The 16,776-nt window shown below is 35.0% G+C and overlaps 3 protein-coding genes across 6 annotated transcripts; 1 reads left to right on the plus strand and 2 right to left on the minus strand.

Annotated features, from left to right (window-relative positions):
• Window positions 1-2,136: 2,136 nt before the first annotated feature.
• LOC112024797 (syntaxin-43) lies at window positions 2,137-7,428 on the minus strand. 2 transcript variants are annotated; one of them, XM_024057441.2, is made up of 8 exons: window positions 7,083-7,428; window positions 5,001-5,274; window positions 4,147-4,236; window positions 3,784-3,861; window positions 3,040-3,108; window positions 2,886-2,951; window positions 2,728-2,808; window positions 2,137-2,471 (listed from the first exon to the last, which is right to left on the minus strand). In XM_024057441.2, the coding sequence occupies exons 1-8, from the start codon at window positions 7,262-7,264 to the stop codon at window positions 2,364-2,366; spliced, it is 948 nt and encodes a 315-aa protein (XP_023913209.1). In that variant the 5' UTR covers window positions 7,265-7,428; the 3' UTR covers window positions 2,137-2,363. The 2 variants fall into 2 exon arrangements, with proteins under 2 accessions (XP_023913209.1, XP_023913208.1); XM_024057440.2 differs by having other exon boundaries at window positions 5,001-5,277; window positions 7,083-7,427.
• A 280-nt stretch (window positions 7,429-7,708) lies between these two features.
• On the plus strand, window positions 7,709-10,941 carry LOC112024796 (protein DEHYDRATION-INDUCED 19 homolog 3). 2 transcript variants are annotated; one of them, XM_024057436.2, is made up of 5 exons: window positions 7,709-8,113; window positions 8,209-8,354; window positions 9,316-9,393; window positions 9,599-9,855; window positions 10,559-10,941. In XM_024057436.2, the coding sequence occupies exons 1-5, from the start codon at window positions 8,038-8,040 to the stop codon at window positions 10,665-10,667; spliced, it is 666 nt and encodes a 221-aa protein (XP_023913204.1). In that variant the 5' UTR covers window positions 7,709-8,037; the 3' UTR covers window positions 10,668-10,941. The 2 variants fall into 2 exon arrangements, with proteins under 2 accessions (XP_023913204.1, XP_023913205.1); XM_024057437.2 differs by lacking the exon at window positions 9,316-9,393 and having other exon boundaries at window positions 7,715-8,113; window positions 9,608-9,855.
• A 753-nt stretch (window positions 10,942-11,694) lies between these two features.
• On the minus strand, window positions 11,695-16,514 carry LOC112024801 (L10-interacting MYB domain-containing protein). Of its 2 annotated transcripts, none has more exons than XM_065777466.1 (5): window positions 16,381-16,514; window positions 13,803-14,142; window positions 13,630-13,723; window positions 13,018-13,493; window positions 11,695-12,696 (listed from the first exon to the last, which is right to left on the minus strand). In XM_065777466.1, the coding sequence occupies exons 2-5, from the start codon at window positions 14,136-14,138 to the stop codon at window positions 12,136-12,138; spliced, it is 1,467 nt and encodes a 488-aa protein (XP_065633538.1). In that variant the 5' UTR covers window positions 14,139-14,142; window positions 16,381-16,514; the 3' UTR covers window positions 11,695-12,135. The 2 variants fall into 2 exon arrangements, with proteins under 2 accessions (XP_065633538.1, XP_023913214.2); XM_024057446.2 differs by having other exon boundaries at window positions 13,018-13,514.
• Between the last annotated feature and the right edge of the window lie 262 nt (window positions 16,515-16,776).

The raw sequence follows: 16,776 nt of genomic DNA on the forward strand, positions 1-16,776 counted from the left end.
TTGGTGGATTTCAATGAGATCAAGCCAGATCTCAACTAGATCAGGCTGGATCTCAATGAGATCAGGCCAGATCTCAAAGAGATTCAGCGAGATCTCAATGTAAGTCGAAGAGATCCGGCGAGATCTCGAAGAGATCAAGCCAGATCTCGACGAGATCTCACCGGATCTCCACAGATCGGACAAAATGAGGCCGGCTAACCTCTCCAATCGACGGTGAACTGAAATTCCGATGCATTTTCCGGTCTAGTTGGTTGAATATCGGTTTTTCATGCTCAAACTCGTCAACCGACCCGCCGGTCTCGGGTTTTCTGGGTAGGGACCTGTTGTCGACGGTCACCGGTGTCGGATCGGTCGATTATCGGGCCGGGTCTACTGGGTTAGGCGGGTTCCGAGTCTAGTTGGACACCCCTAGTTGTAGTTAGGTCGGTCTCAACTCTCCTACTCAGAATATCCGGGCCCATCACCGCAGGAGGCAGCCCAGCCCAAAACATAATACAAAAAAGGCCCCTACAACTGTTTTTTTTTTTTTTTTTTTTTTATAAACTACAAAAACTTGCAATTGTCTCGTCAAAAAAAAAAAAAAAAAAACTTACAATTTAAACAATTTATTGATGACATAGCTATTGATTTTTAATTTTCTTTAAATTTTGCAAGCATGGAGAATATATGAAAAAGATGTAATCTAATGGTAGATTTGTTAAAATTCACTTTCAATAAAAAAATATATTGATTAAGTTTGTAATTTTAGACTATAACCAATTTTATAACTAAATTTTGTCTATTTTCATTTTAAAAAAAAAGTATAAATGTTTATAATAAAAAAATGACAGTATGACACTTAGGGGACTTGATTTCATGGACCCACTAGACGGTGAGACTTAAAGATAAGAAATTTTGAATTTGGAGTCATATAATTTTTTTTTTAAATAATTCGAGTCATATAATTATTACTTCATACTGTATTATCGTGTGCAAAGCATGAACATGGACCCACTACAGCGTGAGACTTATACATAGAAATATTTAATTTTGGAATCTTATAAAATATTACTTCTTAACTGTATTATCGTGTACAAAGCATAAACATAGCAAATTTGAGAATATATATATATATTTATATATATATTTTAAATATAGCAGAGTTGAGAATCGAATTTTAATTTATTTGCTACCAAACTTAAATGCTGCGTATCTTCTATAGTTCACGGGGATCTAATAAGGTGTTGAAAGATAAAACTCAAAGCCATTACTCGATTTCTTATTTTTTATTTTTTGTGTCATTATTTTTTCTTTTTCTTTTTTCTTTTTTTGAGAAAGATTATTTTTTATTTTTAAGGTGTTGAGTTTCTCTGGTTTGAAATCCTCTTTTTTTTTTTTGGTACAAAAAAGCCCCTACACCTACACCCTTATGTTTAAGTAGAGACACTAAAGGATAATCCGGTAAAAATACAACTATAACTCCCACTAAAACATTGCCTAAAAAGTAGGGTTATTCTCTTGTTGATTTTCAAATTACTTTATCAACTTATAATTTTTTTTTTTTTTGAGAATGTACCCACTTATAAATTAGATTCACAAAATAAAAATTATATATATAAAATAAAGAGCAAAATTTAGGTACAGTATTTAAGTGTTATTCCTTAAATTCCCTTCTTAAAATTTTGCCATGTGAATTTTTTCTCATAGGATGGAAAAACATGTTTTAGCTAAGCAGCCACATGACTAAATTTTAAGAAGAGAACTTAAGGAACGGCACCTAAGGTACTGTACCTAAATTTTTTCATAAACTAAAAACACAATTTTTTTTTCTACAAATGGGGCTAGTTGTTATTATTATTATTATTTGTTTGATATAGCAGTGTGGAGAATAGATTTTCAATTTATTTGCCACCAAACATAAACAAACAAATTTATATGACGATGAGAGTTCACTTGTTAGTCCAACAAATTGGACTAACTACGAACAATTTTAGTCTTTTTAATATAATAAACCACTCTTCCCTTAAGAATTGGTGAATTATGTTGACAACACATATGAGTTTACAACATGATTCACCAATTCTTTGAATGAAGTTATGAAATCGAGGTAAGACTTAAGAGTTCCAAGTTTCATCTTCAATTACAAATGCACTCGCAAATCGCAAAATGCCAATATGCCTTCGACTTTTCATTAATTTGAACTTTTTGCATGGAGTCGATACAAATGTCCTCACAATGTGAGTGACGTGCATCTCCGCAACATTCTTATCAATGTACTAGTTACAAAAGCTCCAATCTATCTCAAAAATATTTCGCAATCAGTTTACCTTATCTTCTTTTTTTTCCTCTGGTATCAACATAACTAACAGGCTACACTATCATGATCAGAAGAGTATCTCCTTGAGTATCAGAAGGACTAGCATGATGAAGCACATAATAACAAGCACCGTCGCACACGTCACCATTCCACCTTTCTTCTGTGTTCTCTCTGCCTGCAATTCCATGATACACAGTATGACAGCATGCCAAATAGACATACTACTAATGTCAACAGCTAGTTACTCACACAGCAAGAAGACCAATCGTTAAAATGGTACATAAAATCGTATATAACAGTAACTAATGTACACATCAAATACATTAACTTCAGCAGAACCCTTATTATAAAATGAAGGCTGGTTTATGTGCGCGCGCGCGCACACGTGTGTGTGTGTGTGAGAGAGAGAGAGAGAGAGAGAGAGAGAGAACCTTCTGGAGCTGTTTAAGACCTTCATCAACTGATACAGCAACATTCTGAATGTTGTAGTCTATGCGATCAACAATTGTGCCCTGCTAGAAGATAACTTCATTAGTCACCCTGTTTTGCTAAGTCTGTCCATAACATAATACAAAGATGTGACTTTGACCTGATCTATAACAAGAACTGACAGGTCCTTCATTATTTGAGCTAGCTCGTTCACTGATTGCACAACCTACAAACAAGGTTTTTTTTTTTTTTTTCAAAGTTAAAAGAACCAAAGAGTTTGATCTTCAGACAACAGGTCAAGCACCTTCACTTACCTGGTTGATCTCCCTTTCTCTTTCCTGCTGAACCTTTTTTATCTTAACCGTTTGCTGCTCATTAAAACCCTGGATTCACCAAACATCAAACCAACAAAATAGATACGAGTTCATTTATCTAACAACCAACCTCTCCTCCCTCCCTTTCAAACAACCCCCAAGCAATCAAAAAAAAAAAAATATATATGATAAGGGAAAATGCTTTCATTAAATAAAAAGTAATTACCAACCAAAAATAAAATTTGTAAAGATATCGTCACTACTCACTAGGATTCAGGCCTAGCATGCTAGAAAACCTGGTTCCAACTAGTCCCAACTTAGATCAAATATCAACAATAAATGTGATATAGATTTTTTTTTTTTTTTTTGGATAAATATAAAGGTGATAAGATTTATATAATAAAATCTGCTTCATTCTAAATATGGATTTCACAATCAAGGGGGGAAATTTTTGGAAATGATTTATCTACCATTCATCCAAACCCAACCCTTTTTCCCCCTGATTGATTAAGTTTATAAATGCACTCAGTGAGCTTTGAACCCACAAGGCCACAACCATACCCTCCACCATTTCTAACAGGGGAGGACGTACCATTTGAGCTACAGTTTATTGGCATGTTCAAACACAATCATGAAGGGAAGGATCATAAGATGAGTAATTTCACAGGTGGATATTTCCCATGTCTGAATACAACTACATCCTACTGAAGGAAACGATAAAGAAGAAACAGCAATACACCGTACCACATCCCTAAATTCGTCATCTTCTAATCTGGATTTATTTCCATTCAAGTTCATCTCCAAATCAACCCCATCAGGTCCCTACAACACAAAATATGATGGCTAAATACAAAAAATTCATATAAAAATGGTAGAATAAAATCAACAACTAATTCCTCAGTTATTAAGTGCATCAAATATCAAATTGCAATGAGTTAAAAATAAAGTCTACAAAAGTCCACAACCACAAGAAAGGAAGAAAAAGAGAATTTGCATGAATTCAAAGCAAGCAAGGATAGCTAAGTATGCAGAACAGTTCTAAGTACAATTCTATAGATTGACTGCAGATAAACCCTGCAAGTTATTATAACCAACATGTACACAGACCTCCTTTTGCTGCTGCAGACGTTTCAAATATGTTGACTGTTTTCTCCGTAGGTCCACTGAAAGATTCTGCAGGTCTGTTGCAAGAGAACGCTGTCAGAAGAATATTAAAAAGTGAGTCAATCCATTGGAAAAAACCATCAAATGTATCTCCAGATAACTGCATGTGATCAAATGCAAGAATGCTGCTACACCATTTTGCAAGTAAGGATTCTATTAAGCAAGCCAAAGGAGATGCAACTTGACTAGATGGGAAGTATACCAAACACATGAGCCCAAAGGAGCTACAAAACAAAGATGGTTCAAACTGCATGCATGTTGGAGAAATCAGTTAGGATTCTCAACATCCCCACCCAACCCAACCCAACCCAATCCCAAAAAAAAAAAAAAAATTAATTAATAAAAATAAATAAAAATAAACTGAAGAAAAATGGCGACCCAACCACAAAACTGAGGGAGGAGAATGGGATGAGGTGGGCCTTTTGGAGTGAGAAGCACATGCATGGTGGGATCTCAGTTAAAAAAGTGTACACGTTGGAGCATATGATTGAAGTAAAACAAATTACTCAGAATAGTACTACAACAGCCATAGGCATTGCACTACAGCAGCAAAACATAATTCCCTCTTATAAATTTTTTTCTTTTTGATGTCATATGTGGGAAAGACTAAATCAATCTGGTCCACTAATATACAACAGCATTTAATATCCAGAAACTTTTACAATATTAAATGCAATAACTTACTAAGAATCAATGAAACCCTAGAGGGAGTAAATCTTAAACTACATGATTTCAAAGCTACATGAAAAAACATGTAAAATTATTCTCAAAGAGTACACTGACCCTCAAAATCATACCTGTACATTTTTTCTAACATTTGAGTCCTCAGCAGATCCACTTGCAGAAAGTTTCTGTAATCTCTTCTCAGACCTCCTCAATATATCTGTAATCTCTTGGGTAAGAGCCTCAATTAGATGTTGATCTTCTTTGCCATCTTCAAATGAGGGCATTAAAGCCTTGGCATGAGCCTTGACTAACTCAGCCATTTTGGCCCGAGCACGTTGTATATTTGCAGCCACTTGTTCAGAATCATCAACCCAAGATGGTGGTAGACCCACAGTAAATGCATCCCTACTGCAAAAATAATACAAGTCATACAATTAGGAAGATTAACACATTTTCAAAACACAATTTTGATTATTGAAAACCTGAAATGGCTTCTAAAAGGCAAAATGTAAAAACATGATTCCTCTAACATACAGTAAGAAGTTGAAAACACCTCAAGTAATGAAAAGGTGCATGGGGCAGCCTAAAATCTAACAATGAAATGTGCCTATATACAAATGTATAATAAATCACAGCCCAAAAATAAAAGACCAACATTAAACGCTAAAAAAAGAGAAAAATCATACAATAAGAAAACGAATAAAGAGGCCAGACACCACTCTCCCTTGACTCCGTCTTTCCAACTTGAAGATCATAAGGTGCCAACCACTCAACCAAAAAAATTCACTTTGTCTTCTTACAATTACACTGTGATAGATATTAAACATCAATCAATTACATAAAGAGTCAGTACCAAAAAAAAAAAAAAGAATAATTTCATAATTTGCCTAATAAGGGCATGATTTTTCCCTCAAATCCAAAGTTTTCCATTGCCTTCATATCCTGATGAAGTAACAAAGATCCCGTCCTCTATAACCAATATGCCACTTGATATCAGTGCCAGCTCAAGGCCTAGGCCTAAGGCCTCATTACAAAAAATGTCCTAACCCCTTTATAAAAAGCCCCCACTCCTATTATAAAAATGGCTCAAGATTTTATGAAAATTTAAGAAATAAAAAACGGTTGTGCACTATATTTCTCACCTTCAAACTATTAGACCAAAAGTGTTTAGGAAAAAATAAGTTGTATATGTGCATGAAAATTAATTTTCCCTAATGGCTTGAGACTTAATTTTTGTAAACCAATATCCTACACAGTAGATTGTCAACATCAGCCATATAATCACCCAAATAGCCACACACCAAACAATTTCTATCTCTATTTCAAACACCAAAATCAAAATTGCAATTAGATTACAACTTTACTTAACCACACACCGCTTTATCCAAGATAGAGTAAACCATATTTTTAACAAAATAATAAATTCTCACTTCTTTTTGTTAAATATGATATTTGATTCTCTATATGCAATTAACCTCAGTTTGATTAGAATTAATTAATCAAATTATGTGTTTAATTCATCAAAATAACTTTGGTTGGTTAGTATTAAATAAATTTATTTAATTAATAATTAAATATAAAAGGACTCACTTAAATGTATTGCCTTGGCCTCAAACTATATCAAGCCATATAAAGGACCAATCACAACGAATGAAGTCAAAGTGTGTCTATTGAATTATCATGAATAATTCCCAAATGTCAAACTTGCCAGTTAGAAAACTTGCCACTTTTGAAATAGTATGAATAATTATGCTAAATTAATCATTTATGAGAATAAACATAAACATTGCAAGCTTGAAATTGCTATCAAATCCCTAAGCCATAAACTGAAACACAAGGAGCCAATGAAAGTTCATTATCATTGATCAACAGAGAATGCCACACCATGCATTCGTTTCAAATCTCAAAACATTTCTTCAAAAATCAAGACAAGAAATTAATATTACACAGGATTTGTTTGGTTGCCGAGAAAAACATAGAGAAAAGAAAAGAAAAAAAAAATTTGCGATAAACCTCACTCAAACTGACACTAACACAACTATTCTGCTAAACTGAGTGGAGCCGATCGTCTTTCGTACAATCAAAACCCTAAATACTCCAAATTTTCCTTCTATTTCTACTCTTTTCCACCACTTTCTCAACGACCAAACAAGAAATTAAGAGAAATTAAAAATTTTCCTTTTTTTTGAAAATTAACAACAAAAGAGGCGTACCTTGATGGACCTGGATCTTCGGTGCTAAGAGGAGCATAAGAAGACCTATTAGAACCAAGAAGCGAAGCCATTTCGATCACCGGACCGCCGGAACCGGACGCCGACGAAAACAACGGAGCTCGCACGCTCTTCACCGCGTCTCTGTGCCTTCTATACACTACGGTCCGGTTCCTCGTCGCCATTAAAATTACGATACAAACACGAATTTCAAATTTCAAATCAGAATTCGAACCCGGTTTTCCTGGATTTCAAAATTTTGAGGTTAAGGAATTGAATTCTCAAGGAAACGAAATTTCCTGGGAATTAAAATTTTTGACCCTCTGAAATAAAAAAATAAAAACCAAACAAACCAACCGCTACTTTCCTTTGCGCGTTCACAATAAATGGGCTTGTAACCCAGTGGCCCATGGCCTAACATGAGTTATTGGCCCAATGGGCCCAATAAATTTCGCGGGAGAAAAAACAGAAACCGACAAAAATAACGAAAAGACGATAAAGACCTTATTACGCACTCGCATATATTCCTGGGCGGAAGGATGGTATTACTGTAATATGATGAAAAAAATGAGGGTATAAAAGTATACAAGGTTCCTAATCGAAGAATAATCTGACTAAGGTTGTTAAGGGGTAGCGAATGGAAAATAAGAAAGAGTCCAAGGTCAATTGGTAAGTCAGATTCGTGTTTGCTAAGATTTTAGCCTCATCCATAATCTGAAGCTACTCGTTTGTTTCATTTTGTTCTTGCGTTTTCACACTTGTTGGTCTTTCACACATGCTTGTTAAGGAAACCCCTATGTAATAGGGCTAAAAGAAAAGGGCTTTGTGTTTGCTATATATATATATATATAAAATCTGCAAAACCCAGAAATATTTTGCATCTGGGTCAAGCTATATTCGAATAAAAATAAAAAAAATAAAAATTATATTTTATTTTTTAATCTTGGGTGAAATTCTAATGGAGGATGATACTTGGAGCATTGGTTTTTCTACTGCTTCACGGAGCTACCAATCAACTTTTAAGACTCTGTCTGGTTAGTTTTTGTTTTCAAAATCCAATCTTTACATTTTATTGGCTTTTGGGTTTTTTTTTTTGGAGTGGGATTTGATGTGTTGGGTGTTGAAGCAGATCTTTGTATAGATTTGGAGGAGGAGATTGAAGGTGACGATGAGTCAAAAACAGAATATCCATGCCCATTTTGTACAGAGGATTTTGATTTGGTTGGGTTGTGCTGCCATATTGATGAGGAGCATCCTATAGAAGCAAAGTCTGGGGTATGTACTTCCCATCTTATCTGATTGTGTTATTGTAATTATTTCTAGAATCTTTTTCATTTGCTTTGGTTCTTTGTTTTTTTTCTGCTTCTAATGCTATGCTTTTGCTGTTTTAAAGAGTTGATGAATTATGTTGTTGATGTTACTCTTGTTCGTATTTTGTGTGTTTGCTAATGTGATTGAACTATAGATTAAGTGAGAAGCAATGAGTAGCTACTAGTATTAAACTAATTCAGCAAATCGTTACATCTCAATTCTATGGAGTATGTCACTCTGGCTGCATGAATCTAGATTTTGTGGTTTTAGGTTTTCAATATTGTGCCAAAGTGCCTTGTCATTTTTTATTTGCTCGCGTGTGTTTTGGCCAGCGCCCTATGCTTGCGGACACTGTAGAGTTAAACCAGCATAGACAAGGCGTGGGGAACCTTAGACATAGCCAACCCCCAAATGTTTTGGACTAAGGCTTGGTTGTTGTTGTTGAAGGTTTCTTCATGTTGACCTTTAGTGTAACCTAAAGCTCACATAAAGACATTTTTCCTCAAAATCCTCATTTGGGTCTGGTGTGTGCTACACCGCCCAACTTTGCTTCCATGAAGTGTGGACAGCCTATAGCTATCTCACCATAGTCTAGAAGTTTTTATCATCAAATCATATTCTAGAAGTTCTGCCTGACATTGTGAGTCATGTTGACCTCAATCACTTGCTCAGTATGGATGAATGATTTTAGAGACTATAGCACATTTAGATACCTCATTACTGTTCATTTCCACTCTCCATGAACCTGAAGTTGCTAAATCGTACCTGATATGTAGTATTTTATGTCTAATTTGGATTCTCTGTAGTTCTAGCATGCAGTTTCCCCACGCTAGTTTCTCTAACTGAAATATGTCATCCCCTAAAACTGAGCCCTTAGACCTTTGTCTATATTGAAACAGTTCTGATCAGCATACTTCATTTGTAGGTATGTCCTGTTTGCGGTACAAGTGTGGGGATGAATATAGTTGGACACACAACAACGCAACATAGAAACATTATTAAGATATCCTTTATTTTCTTATTTGACTTAGAAATTCTTATATTGAGATAACCTTTCAATATTTATTAGCCAGGTTTTTCCTTATTTATTAGACATCATGTTTTCTCCCCATTTTTCCATGTATTATAATTTGTGTAATGTTTCTCTCGTATTCCATGGTATGATGATAAGTTGATATTATGCTCTGGATTCCTTAACTTGAGATTACAATTGGCAGAAATTGAAACTCCATAAAAGTGAGTCTTATTCAAATCCATTTTCAAGAAAGGAGTTTCAAGATGGACGTTTCCAAACTCTTCCTACTGGGTCATCTCCTGTGGTTTCTACCTCTAAGATGGCGCCTGATCCACTGCTATCATTTCTTTACAATGTACCTGCTGATGACAAGTCTGAAAGTATGCAACCTGATTCTTCATCTGAAGTGAGCTTAGAAGATGAAAACTCTGAGGAGACAATATTAGATAGGTATAATTGACTCCCACTATTCATAATCAGTTACTTGCATGTTTTTTTTTGGATGGGGTCTTTAATCAAACAAGAAACTAGAATCTGTTCAGCACACAAGTTGCTTGATTAGGGTTATTCTTTTGATGCATGTTTTCTAATTTTGATGTTTATTAAAAGGTTTTGAATGAATTGATCATCAATGTCATATTTTCTTTTCAAGCCATAGTAGAAAGGCCAAAGGCTGATTTTAGCATCTTGTACCTGCTTTTCTGGTTGATGATTTCCCAATGCTTTAGAATAATATTATTAACAGAAGCCCAAGACAGAAAGTCATGGTTTGCACCAAATTAAACATGGCTTGATATGAGTTGATACATAAGTGTTCATTGAAGTCCTAATTTGGGTGTTTCTTTGTAAAATTCTTTGTGCACCCATAAATGATCTAGCTATTAACTTGATTTTCAAACATGTCAGCCATTGAACACATTTTCTTGCAAAAGAAAATTATAGACATAGAGATGAACTCCTTCACTATTGGAATAAACTGATTCTCACGTCTCTGATTGAAGTGTTAGTCACATAGTTTGTATTCCATCAGTATTTTACACTAATGCTGTTACACTTATGGGGATGATAGTTTTGCTATGGTGTTTAACATTTTCTAATACTAATAGAAATTTCCTTACTGCTCTCAAAACTAATAGTTCTTTTATGGTTGCAGAACTTCTCAGCTAATTCCTTTATCAGACAAAGACCAAATAGAGAAGGCTGGGAGATGCGAGTTTGTACAGGGACTATTCTTGTCCACCATCCTTGATGACGGCTTATGAATGGGATACATATCTTGTTGGTCATCAGTTTCTCAAATTTTAATGTAGACCTCCATGATCAACATTGTGTTAGATAAGCTGATGCATTTGATAGAAAGAGCCCAAGTTAGATATAGGAAATTGAATGTAATGCATGTTGCTAGTTAGTGTTATCACATAGGTCCAAATAGAGCCAGACTCTTTAAGTTCCCGTCTCAGAATTGTATTTTCATAGTGGGAGTATTTAATGTTTCACTTTTCTTATGGCTCTAATACAGAATTAACTCTTTGGAAATTGCTGTTACCAACGATTGACATGCGTGTACACACAAACACCCTTTGATTGACCGCTTATTCTGCAGTAACCATGAGGATTATAATTTTTGCTTCTTGTCTTTCCTCCATTTCTTTTATCTTTTCCCACTTCTTTTAATGTGCATCAAATATATAACCAATGGTCAGTCAAAATTGTGTCCACGTTTTCTTTAAGACTACCCATCACTATTTGACCCAAATTTCCTGGTTGCTAATAATATTGTGCTTCTTTGGGTACCTCTTTTAACGGCCTTGATAAATCTGCATGGTTAAAAGCAAATATCTCCATGCATTTGTCTTCATCAGCCATCTAATATAAGAAGGATGCCAACAGGCAGTATGATATACAATCTTGTCATGATATCACTTCTATTTAAATTTAAATTCTTGGTACACAGTCATCTTGATTTTTATCATTCCAATTCAGCTTAGTCTGTATTTTAATTGAGAACATGTGCCTGAAGCCAAAGAATTCAAGTGTAAAAGTAAGCTCTCCCCTTCGTTGAGTTCCATGGAACCTTTTTGATGAATCAAACAAATACTAATGCAACAGACTCAAGACTGTTCAGATATTCAGATGCAAATGTAGTGACCTCTTATACTATGCATACCGCAATAATATCAGATGCATGTCTTAGCCATCTAGGAATCAATTTATATCTTACAAAGAATCATCGATCTACTAGAAAATAACGAGATAAATCATCGATCTTCAAATCTCACAAGTCTGAACTACCAAACAACAAGAAGCTTTAAATGGGTAAATTATGCCCTTTTTGTTTACAACAAAATGGGGGAGGGGGATTTGAACTCAAGTTCTTCTCTACAGGAAAACTAAATAATGTAACTGAATTACATGACTCTTCTATTTGATCTGGTGTTACAAACTACTCCATAGTCTTAAAATTAGTCACTCATGAGAAGATCTGCTTCATATGTATGAACATTGATGAACCTTGTCTCCACCAAGAAGATAGTAGATAGTCGTATTTTTTTTTCTTCACAATATCCAAAAACTTGGTTCTGCATGTCTTCTTTTCTTTTGGCTGCAAGTTTCTATTTGTATACTATTCACCATTACAAAGAATACAAACTCCCTAGTCTGTTAGAAAATTTCCAAGAGAACAAAATCTTGCAAAAGTAAATAATATTGGATTATAGAACTACAAAGATCCTACTGCTGTGGACGAAGTTTCCTCAATAACCATTTTTTTCGCAATTTAACATCCAATGCCAGAAAAGTTTTTGCTTTCTTTTCATCCTCTACGAAATCACAGGCATCCAATACAAGGTCTTCATCCATGTCAGGTAACGCTTGAACTGCTTCAATCACATTCTCTATTGGAATGGAATTGGAGTTCTCATCATCTTTCTTCTTATCAGAAAGAGAATTAACTGCACTTGCCATCTCACGAAGAGCATCAGCCATGCTCTCATCTTTAATGCGTGGTTTTTTAAGATGAACATAACTTAACTGGTTTTCCAATTGACGCTTGTTCTTCTGATCTGTATGCATAGACTCCTGCACATCGCCATCTTGGTCTTCACTGGAAACAGATGTAGCAGGAGACTCAGAAGAATTTGATGCTCTTTGCATCTTTACTTGCTCAACTTCGTTTTTCTGCTCTAAACCCAGAATGCAGTCTCTTTCATCAGCACTTGGATCGCATATCACACACAAATCTTTATAGTATGGAACAGGTCGAGTCATGAATTGTCTTGCATCAGTGTGTGCCTACATGATATCATATCAAAGTAAGACATCACTAAAATTATACGAAGGGGCTTTTCATTGTCAATAATTATGAAATTCTTTCACGTTGTTTCCCTTTGCATATGAAGGCCCCAACTCATCCTTGCAATGGTTGAACAGATCCATTACTCAAGAATGTCTAAACAACAAGGGAACAAAAAATGCAAGAAAAAAAAATATTGATTATCCATTTAAATGGTCTGTAGATAAATAAGCATGACAGAATAATCATAATTCTATAATATACTAAGAGAATTTGGTTCCATGTGATTCCAGAACATGCCATACTAGAGCAATGCATACCTTGATATAATCTTGCCAGATGTAGTCATCAGCAATCACCATTTGGCGTGTATCATCCCATGCAAAACCATCCAGGTCAAGAAGATTTTTTAAGACATTATATTGCCTTCTCAGAGTTTTGTATCGATTTTTTAGAATATCCATGCCATAGTTAAAGCCAAATTTAGCATTGAATGATGCAATCATCTCCATCCATGCTTGTTTGCTAAATACACCATCAACACGGTTTCCTTTCTGCACATGATCTAGCATAAGGTCAACAAAATAACGATCCATTGGTGGCTGCCAATAAGTCCTGGACCGGCTACCCATAGTGGTTCCAGTTACATCTGGTAAAGCTTGGGGAGCAGCATCAACTTTTTCAGATATAGAGATTTCATAATCTTCATCAATCAGGATTTCATGAAGAGCGTCCACAGCTCCTTCACTAACATCTGTTGGCTGTGTGTTTGTTCCATTCTCACCTGTAGGTAATGCTAATTCGGGCACAATGTCACCTGATTAATCCATCATCAACAAGTGTAGCAGCAAACTATAGACCATTCAAGAAGTCAGCAGTCCTACATCCTGATATTTTATTTTCAAATACAGCATCAAGGATAGAACGGTCACCTTTTTGTTCAGTGGTTGCATTTCCATATATCATACATAAATCACTATAATATGGGATGCTTTTGATTCTGTATGAACGTGCATCTGGGTGTACCTGTAAATGTAGACTGTAATGACTCAGAATACATAAATGACACGTACTAAGATACAAATCAAACAATTAAATACTGCACCTTGATATATTCATCCCAGACATAATTATCAGCTGTCACCATCTGACGCTTTTCATCCCAGCTAAAACCCTTCTGGTCAAGGAGATTTTTTACAGCCTTGTACAGATTCCTCAGTGTTTTGTGCCGATTTTTCAGAACATCTTTCTCATACTGAAATTTGAACTTCACATTGAAAAGTGAGGTCATATGCTTCCATGCTCGTTTGCTGAATAGATGATCATCAAATCTATTTCCTTTGCCAACCTGCTCTAACATGAGGTCAATGAAATATCTATCCATTTCAGGTGTCCAAATTGTCCTCAAGCGATCAATGCCATTTCGGGCTCGGATACCCATATTTCTACAATTCAAGAAAAGGTATCAGTAAAAATATCAAACATTTATAAAAGCACCCAGTATCAAGAGGCATGCATTACTCACATTTACTCATTAACCTATGCATCTCTTCCATAATAATTCTTTTTTCTCTTTTTATTAAACCTAATGGAAGAGTGTGCAACTGAATCAAGATCAGAGTAGTCATACTTAAAAATTCATGCTGTTAAGGAGCATCTGAAACCGGAAGGAAGTTATGATCAGTACTAGAACTTCATACCACTTAAGTTACAGCATTCTTGCTTCATACCACACCTAGCATTGATGCTTTACTTTTCAATATGCAAAGTAAAACCACCACAATGCATGTAAGTTGTTATAAACTTATACGATAGGGCAAAATGACATGCCCGAGTAAAATCTAGTGGTTTGAAAATAAAGGCCCCGAAAGGAATTTACCATATTTTCTTCTTAGTGAAATAGATAAAACATAATTTGGATTGTGATGCATCAATATTCTACTAGATTTTACAGAGCTTGTTCATGCACAATATGAGACATGATCTAGTCTATATTCTGTATGGGGCTTACATGGAAGTTGGAAGAAAGACACATTTAGTTGTGAATTTGAACAAATGTGGCAGATAAGACATATTTCTACACAAACTAATCAATAGTTCAAAGAAGGAAAATATCCAAACACATGATTTATTCTTTTATAAGATTTTGGAGACTAGCCAAGAAAAGAGGCTGTATATTCTGGAGGTCATAATGTACCACATGCAGCTGACTACCTTCCAATGAAATTGTTTAAATGAAGACTACAATTTTTTCTCTTTTTTTGAATTAAAACGTGAAATTAAACATAAAAATATAAAATATTCAAACATAAAGGTTTCAGTAACCTTTTGGTCTTACATCTGTACATCCTACCAAGCTTCCAGCAGGCAAGTCACAACTAACTCCAAACATAACTTTTTATGAAGCACCAAAAGTGGATATTATGTTGAAGATTACAACTAAACCATCTAAGTTGAAGAGGATGTAACAACACATAAAGCAGATATCAAAGAAGGCAATAGGTATCTACATGTCATCAATTACCGTAAGTTTATCAAAGCAGATGGTCACCTTAATTATGTTATTTTCATCATAATGAATGAATTGGGGAGAAGATATCTTAGTCAAACATGCACAATGTGTTCAGTGCACGCATAGAAACACACATACATGTGAGGCATTAGTAGTGCAGAGATTGCTTTGGAACATATTTTCTCAGGAATAAGGTTATCCTTCATAATTTTTTTCCTTACACGAGATTAAAGAAAAACCATCACCATTCCACCTATAAAGGCTAAGGTTCTAAGGAACCATGATAAAGCCCTCGAAAGGAGCATAATGGACAACACCTTTAAGGGTAGGCATTTTCCATGATCAAAAAACCTCTAAGAGAATAAGAGGCATCTTATTCTTCTTCTTCTTCTCATTTTCAAAAAAAAAAGATGCACGTTAGCTTAGCCAATGTCATTTGCCCACAGGCCTCAAGTCATATCTCAAGCACTGAAAACACTCCAAATTTTTTTTTATTTTTTATTGGCAAGTTACACAACCAATGGGTGTTGAAGCCATAACCTCACCCTCCATCTGGACCATCCCATTATTGTGGGAGAAGGAAGTGCCAGTTGAGCTATAGCTCATTGGCCACTCCTAACATTTTGGAAACGAATAGAGATTCATTAATCAGATAACACCTCTCTTCTTCTTCTTTTTTTTTTTTTTGGGGGGGGGGGAATAATTGATAAACCCTCTCTTGTTAATCACCTTGATTACAATGTTAAAAACATTAAGACAACAACCAGACCAGTCATTCCAAACTTCACAGTTCACCCAGATAAAATCCCACTTCATAAAACAACTTACAAACTCTCCTTGTAGTATCAAAATTCCAAATTGTATCCAATATAACATATTCAGGCTGAGGCACCCATGAATTTTCATTGATTTTAGCACTACAGATAAAACAGAGTGAGTTTTCATCTTCTTCATTGGACTATACATGGACATTCCAGAACCAAATTACAAATACTATTACCCAGAAGGCAAAAATAACAGATAGACAAATTTTAGGCATAAAAAAGATGATTATCACAGATTGTACAAAGTAAAAGAATTCCAAAAAAAAAAAAAAAAAAAGCGAAATGCAACTGGTATTATTATTATGGATAAGGAGAAACCCAGGAAAAGAATTTAGTTAAAAACGCACCGTGATGTTGATTTAGGAAGATGAGGGAGAGAAGTTTTTCTGAAAGTTTAGGGATAAGGTTGTCCAGGACAGGGTTGAAGTTGCTTCGTTGCTGGAATACTGTGCTAACCCTGATTTTAACAAGAACGAACCTAACCTTAATTGGGCTAGCCGAATTTAGGCTAGAATTGTCTGTCATTGTTTACGTGTGACGGACCAATCAAAAGTTGAGGATCCGGTAGAACATACCACATGGTTGTTACTTTGTTTTCATATTTGACCTTATGCTTTTATACAAGATCAACGGTTCCATATTGATCAACCTTGTTAGACGACAAAAAATTTTATCAGTTAAGTACCCATATATGATAATACCGAAATTTTATAATGAGGTTATCTTATAAAATGAATCTTACA

The sequence above is a fragment of the Quercus suber genome, unplaced genomic scaffold (assembly GCF_002906115.3).
Source record: "Quercus suber isolate HL8 unplaced genomic scaffold, Cork oak 2.0 scaffold_156, whole genome shotgun sequence".
NCBI classification, from domain to species: domain Eukaryota; kingdom Viridiplantae; phylum Streptophyta; class Magnoliopsida; order Fagales; family Fagaceae; genus Quercus; species Quercus suber.

Excerpts from the sequence above, each read along its gene's own strand:
- LOC112024797 (XM_024057440.2), bottom strand. The coding sequence starts at position 7,264 with ATGGCGACGAGGAACCGGACCGTAGTGTATAGAAGGCACAGAGACGCG. Across the intron at positions 2,809-2,885 it reads CAGTTCTTGTTATAGATCAG|GGCACAATTGTTGATCGCAT; the intron begins GTCAAAGTCACA and ends ATCTTCTAGCAG. Across the intron at positions 2,472-2,727 it reads GTCTTAAACAGCTCCAGAAG|GCAGAGAGAACACAGAAGAA; the intron begins GTTCTCTCTCTC and ends ATGGAATTGCAG.
- LOC112024796 (XM_024057436.2), top strand. The coding sequence starts at position 8,038 with ATGGAGGATGATACTTGGAGCATTGGTTTTTCTACTGCTTCACGGAGC. Across the intron at positions 8,114-8,208 it reads AACTTTTAAGACTCTGTCTG|ATCTTTGTATAGATTTGGAG; the intron begins GTTAGTTTTTGT and ends GTGTTGAAGCAG. Across the intron at positions 9,394-9,598 it reads AACATAGAAACATTATTAAG|AATTGGCAGAAATTGAAACT; the intron begins ATATCCTTTATT and ends ACTTGAGATTAC.
- LOC112024801 (XM_024057446.2), bottom strand. The coding sequence starts at position 14,138 with ATGGGTATCCGAGCCCGAAATGGCATTGATCGCTTGAGGACAATTTGG. Across the intron at positions 13,515-13,629 it reads TGCAACCACTGAACAAAAAG|GTGACATTGTGCCCGAATTA; the intron begins GTGACCGTTCTA and ends TGGATTAATCAG. Across the intron at positions 12,697-13,017 it reads TCTGGCAAGATTATATCAAG|GCACACACTGATGCAAGACA; the intron begins GTATGCATTGCT and ends GATATCATGTAG.